The sequence below is a fragment of the Arachis ipaensis genome, chromosome B04 (genome assembly GCF_000816755.2).
Source record: "Arachis ipaensis cultivar K30076 chromosome B04, Araip1.1, whole genome shotgun sequence".
NCBI lineage: Eukaryota > Viridiplantae > Streptophyta > Magnoliopsida > Fabales > Fabaceae > Arachis > Arachis ipaensis.
The window spans coordinates 8,122,484-8,128,716 of NC_029788.2; the positions used below are offsets into that span (position 1 = coordinate 8,122,484).

The 6,233-nt window shown below is 36.7% G+C and overlaps 2 protein-coding genes across 7 annotated transcripts; one reads left to right on the top strand and one right to left on the bottom strand.

Moving 5' to 3' along the window:
- Positions 784-3,422, bottom strand: LOC107638738 (nuclear inhibitor of protein phosphatase 1). 6 transcript variants are annotated; one of them, XM_016342105.2, is made up of 3 exons: positions 3,264-3,422; positions 2,282-2,950; positions 784-1,883 (listed from the first exon to the last, which is right to left on the bottom strand). In XM_016342105.2, exons 2-3 carry the CDS (start codon positions 2,773-2,775, stop codon positions 1,058-1,060), a joined length of 1,320 nt encoding a protein of 439 aa, XP_016197591.1. In that variant the 5' UTR covers positions 2,776-2,950; positions 3,264-3,422; the 3' UTR covers positions 784-1,057. The 6 variants fall into 6 exon arrangements, with proteins under 6 accessions (XP_016197591.1, XP_016197594.1, XP_016197595.1 ...); XM_016342108.2 differs by having other exon boundaries at positions 2,282-2,943; positions 3,264-3,416; XM_016342109.2 differs by having other exon boundaries at positions 3,303-3,398.
- LOC107635964 (uncharacterized mitochondrial protein AtMg00310-like) lies at positions 4,987-5,403 on the top strand. The gene has a single exon (XM_016339511.1). It carries the CDS (start codon positions 4,987-4,989, stop codon positions 5,401-5,403), a length of 417 nt encoding a protein of 138 aa, XP_016194997.1.

Sequence of the window (6,233 nt, forward strand, 5' to 3'; positions counted from 1 at the left end):
AAGATTTAAAAGTGAAAAAAAGGTTTTACGAAATTTCTTAAGTAATAATTGCCATCGTATTTAAAAAAGTTAGTTCTACAAGAAAATTTATAAAGAAATATAGGAAAAGATTTACCCACTTTAATTTAGATGGGAACTCTTCTTGTACTTTACCTTTTGATTTCTCCTTAAGCTTTTAATTCTGTTTACAGAACTATAATCTATTAATCCGAACTTACTATCTATTATTAAAACACATATCTTTTGTCTTCATAAACACTTATGGTTTTTTACAATTCAAGGTTATGAAAACAAGTGACTGATTTTATGTATACAAGTAAATTAATCGATTTAGTAACTGATTTTTTGTGTATAAATATTATAATTATACTAATATAGGCATATAGCTACCAATTAAGCAATGAATATAATATACATAAATTATTGCCGATCTTTGAAACTGATTAAATATAGGCGTGATTTTATTGTAAAATTGAAATATCTCACCAGTAACATAATGGTGTCTCATTTTTTTTTCTTTTTGGGTGAAGTAAGAGTATCTAATACTTGACATTTAAGGAAGTAGGCCTTTCCTGACCAAAAAAAAAGGAAGTAGGCCTGCACGTATAGAATCATGTCAATTGTCATGTATTGATTTTGATAATTTCTCATGAGTATTTGGTACTATGTGGTCAAGAAAACCTAAATTGCACTACACAACATCAACATTAGCATTATACTTCTTGATGTTAATTAGATAAAGTTGTTTGAGTAATGTTAATAATATTTTAAGAACCGAATTGATAATAATTAAACTGGTAAAAGAATTTATTATTTGCACAATGGTTCAAAATGTGAGGCTGCACACAAGGATAACATAACATTCAACCATGAACCTGTAATATAGTTACTAGTTAGTGAAGCTTGCAGTGGAAAAACATTAATTATGGATACACTGGAACAGTAACTACACATGACAAAAGAACAATATTTGCAATTTTGCATGCTTATGTCAAAGTCAAACTCAAACAAACCTATGACAATTCTGTTCCATGTTCTGACTGCAGAGGTTCAATAGTCACCCAAACAAATCATCATCATCATCATCATCTCCATCAACACTGCTTGGATTACTTTCTGATTTTCCACTCAATGCATTGCCTTCCCCATCCTCTTTAGCAGGATTAGCTCTTTCGCCGGAACTTGCAGGTGAATATGCCCATGAAGATCCAACCTTCACAGATAAGGATTCGCCATAAAGGTCATCATAAATACCAGTTTTTTGTGGGGCTTTCACCTTCTTTAACACTTCTTGTAATCTATCAGTCACGCCTTTCTGGGATGAATCAGCCTCCTTGGCAGAGGACTGCTCTTTTCCCTTTGGTATTACAGTAATCTGTACAAGAGATTCATATTTACCCACAAGACTTCCTTCTTTAACACCAACAGGGCCAGGTTCTGTTTCTACGTCTGCGCCATCCGAAATTCCAACCACCTCAACTAACTCTCCCCCAACTTGATCCCTGAAGGCAACTCTTGTCTTCCTAATTCTCTTTGCAGCTCTTTCTGACGGGTAATGCTTACTTTGGCTACTTGCTGAGCCACCAGACTCACCTGATTTGGACACTAGATCAGACTTGTTGATACCGTAACGATTTAGAAGTGTATTATAAGCAACAACAGCTTCTTCATCCGATGGGTCAGGAGGTGGGGGGAAATTGATCTCTGTTGGTGGTGGAGGACGAGGGAAAAGCGCTGCTTCGTTCTTTCTCAATATGTACGTTCTTGTCGATGCAGCAAACCGCAATGATTGCCCAACTTCAAGCTCAACCGGTGAATCCTTAGTCAATCGCTCATTTGCAACGAATGTACCATGTGCAGATCCTAAATCAATTACATATACACTGTAACAGAAAAAGAGGTTGTGTCAATGGCAATAGCAACTCATTTGACAAAGGATCTTCAAGCTCAACAGAGTTGATTAAAACCCTAAATGGTGGTAACTAAACACATCCATTTCACCGTCTGTGCCCTCTCCAGGACACAGTTTTCTGCCCATTCAGAAACCCCTTTTCACCGAATCATTAAATCCTAAATTACACGAGAAATATTTAGTTTCATGTCTAAAAAGCATCGAGTTAAGTGGCTCCTGAAATATATTTAATCCATGAAACGGATCATTAACAGAAATTCCATGTTCATGACGTGAATTACCCAGAAAACATACAAGAAACAGCAGTGATAATTACACAGAAGCAGTAAATCCATTATAGAATATTAAAGATGAGAGTAATATGCTAACCTCCCATTTTTGTGAGGAATAACGGCAGCATGCTGACGTGAGACGGACTGATGATCAAGCACAAAATCACAAGTCTGGATTTGCCTCCCGAAAATATGCCTCCGTCGATCCAGATTAATCCGGTCGAGCACCTGGCCATCCTTCAAAACTTCCAGGTAGAAAACCCCTGCTCGCGGCTCAATCGCCCAATCCGGTGGCTGCCACGTCGACTGCCCTCCTCCAACCTGAGTTGACTGCTGAGTCTGCCCTAACAAGGGGGCTGCCTCCACTCCCACACCTTTCTGAGAGGCATGTTGCTGCTGATGCTGTTGGGATTGGTGGACAGAATTTTGATTCTGTTGAGTCCAAGCAGAGGCATGATTGCCAACTACTTTACTTGAGGATTGGCTGCCACCGCCACCGCCACCATTTCTTGAAGTCGCAGAAACAGAGAATGGTTCCAAAGTCTGAGCTTTCTTAAACCTATCAAGACCTGATGATGCTCTTCCATACATCCTCTCTTCAATTAAACTTTGTTGATGAGCTCTCCCGCACTATGAGCTCACAACATAAGTTGCATCACAATGCCGCCATAACATTCATCAAAACTAGCAATGTAACAAAACCATTTAGCTCCACTGAACCACCATGCCACAAAAGCTCTCTATTTTCAGACACAAACCCTAAAAACTTAAAGAAAGAAAAAAAAATCAGAGAATATGAGATTAGGTAAAAGGCAGAATAAATATGACAACATAGGAAATTGTTGAAAATAATTGCATATGATAATCAGAAGGAAATTAGGTAATCAGACATACAAAACCATAATCATTTCATCCTAGGCTAAGGATATAGCAGCAGAATCATGCAGTTAAATTGGGGATGAATCTAGCGCGGGAATAATGATTATGTAATCGTAACAATTGAGAAGCTAAAGGGATTCTAATTTCAAAGTGATAATCGCACTCCGGAGGGAAAATGAAGAGAGACGATTGTTTCATACATTGATTGATTGAGGAAATCGGAAGTTAGAGAATCGAACCGATTAGGGTTTTAGAACGCTGCGTCTTTGAGAAGTGAAAAGAGAGTGTGTGTGACTGTGTGTGTGCGCGAGTGCGATGCGCTGAAAATTTTTAATTTTCTCAATTAAATATTAATGTAATTATTTATTTACAACTTTTCATGTTTTTATTCATGAATGGATTATTACTTATTTATCCCTATATATCTACACGCCTTGACCATCTTGCCCATGACAATCTTATCCTAATAGAATAATCAAAGCTTAGTGATTTCTCATCTCACAAAATGTTTATTGTATTTATTTATTTTTACTTAAACACTAGAATCTTGTTCATTTTAACTAGGAAATTGTACAAGTAATTGAAACATACTTTAAGAATATCTTCGTATCGATTAACCAAAGTTAATTCGACACATGTAATCGAAGATTTTGAAACCAAAGTTTCAGCAATTATGAACAGAAAATTAACTAAACCGGTCAGTTTTGATGAGGTAAAACGTGCGGTCTTTAGTGTTCACCCCCAAAGCACTCCTGGTGATGATAGATTTACGGCTAAATTCTTTCAATTCTACTAGAATTTAGTAGGGAAGGATATTTTTAAAGCTGTCCGCAGTTTCTTTGTCAGTGATAGACTACTAAAGAGCTTCAACAATACACAAATCTGTCTCATTCCTAAGATTCCTGATGCAAAGGATATGGCACAGGTTAGAGCCATCAACCTTTTCTCAGTTGTGTATAAGATTATTTCTAAAGTACTAGTCCATCGGTTACAGAAATTTATGACTTCGCCGATCAGTCCTAATCAAAGTACATTCATTAAGAGTAGATTGATTTCAAACAATGTCCTAGTCGCTCATAAATGTATGCACTATCTAAAGATAAAGAAGAGAGGCCTATCGAGTAAAATTACTGTTAAATTGGATATGAGTAAAGCCTATGATCATGTTGAGTGGCATTTTCTTTGGTTTATTTTGGAGAAATTGGAATTTGAATCTAGGTGGATTGGTTGGATACAGGAGGTGGTAACTACAGTTTCTTACTCTGTCGTTATTGAAGGTCAACCTTTTGGTTTTTTAAACCAAATAGAGGCATCCGTCAAAGAGACCCTCTATCTCTCTACCTTTTTCTTTTCTGTGCAGAAGGATTATCCTTTTTGCTAAACAAGGCAGAGCAAAACGGTCTCATTAAAGATATTCAGATCAACCGAAGATGTCCTACTGTTAATCATTTATTGTTTGCAGATGACTCAATCCTTTTTTGCAAAGCGTCAAAAAATAGTTGTGAAAATATTCTCAGTCTTCTTCAGTCATACAAGGGGTTCAATGGCCAAAAAGTTAATTTGCATAAATCAACTCTATTCTTTAGCAATAATACTCCTCTCGCTGCTCCATTACTACTGGCTCGGAAATCGAAAATTGTTCATATTGCTGCACAGAATAAATATTTGGGTTTTCCATCTACAGTCCAAAAATAAAAAAAAAAGGCCACATTCGGAGAAATCAAGGACAAGGTGAGGAAGCGAATTCAAGGGTGAAAAAGAAAACGTATTTCCTCTGCAGGCAGACATGTTCTAATCAAAACTATTGGGGAGGCTATCCCAATTTATCCATTATCATGTTTTCGTCTTCTTGATACTTTAATTAAGGAGATTCACAACATACTCTCCAAACTTTGGTGGGGTCAAAAAGGTACAGAACAAAAAATGGCATGGGTTAGTTGGGATACTATGACAATACCGAAACTGGAAGATGCACTAGGTTTTAAGGACCTAGGGGTTCAAAATTTGGCACTATTTGCAAAACAATGTTGGAAGGTTGCCTCTCAACCACAATCACTCCTATCTAGACTCCTCAAAGGTAAATATTTTCGATACAGTTCTATAATGAATGCAGAGATTGGAACAGTACCTTCGTGGGGGTGGCATAGCATATTGAAAGGGCGTAAGGTTGTCGAAAAGGGGCTGGTTTGGCGAGTTGGTGATGGGTCCAATATCCGAATCTTTAGTGATGCTTGGCTTGCTCCTCCACATTCTTATGTTGTTTCTTCATATGAAACTTCCAAACTACAAAATCAACCACTATTGATGGTCAAAGACTTAATACTTTCTAATGGTAAGTGAAATCAAACTCTAATTAAAAGTATTTTTTCTGAGGGCACTAGTCAACATATGCTAGCAACAACAATTGGGGATGGAGAAGATAAAATTTATTGGGCCCTTAATAAAAGTAGTTTGTATGAAGTGAGTATTGGGTACCGTGTGGCTTATGGGTTCTCGCATCCTCCCATTGAATTTTCCCCAGAGATTATGAGACAACGAAATTTGTGGCGAGAATTGTGGAAGTTGAAAATCCCAACGAAGATGAAGATTTTTCTCTGGAGGGGTTTCCATAAAAAGCTTCTAGTGCTACAAATGCTTCATCATCGCATCCCATCGATTCAATCTCCCTACTGAAGATGCCTACAATTTCCAGAAACAATCAATCATTGCATCTTCCATTCATTGTGTAAAATCAAAGAAAATTTGGTCAAAAATGGGCTTACCAGCTATTAGAAGGGACACCGAAGACTCTGATTTCTATGTTAAGTGGAACTTGAAAATGGGATCTTGCGTACCCAACCCAATAACTCCTTTCAGAGAATGATGATGGTGATTTTGAGCTGGTCCTTATGGAAGGCTAGGAACAGGTTCATCTTTGATAATATATCAACTAGTATGGAAGAAATAATGGCGTTGATTTTGAAGTTGTAGAAAGAATTTCAACAAATTCTCGTTTCCTAATTGATGAGCATTTTACTTTTTATTTCTCTTATTAGATTATTATATGATGTTACCTCTATTGTAAAGCGTTGGGAGTCCTCCATTTCTTTTATTTGTCCCATATATGAACATCTATATGTTTATTTCATTTCATGAATGAAATTATCTGATTTTAAAAAAGAAAAGACAAT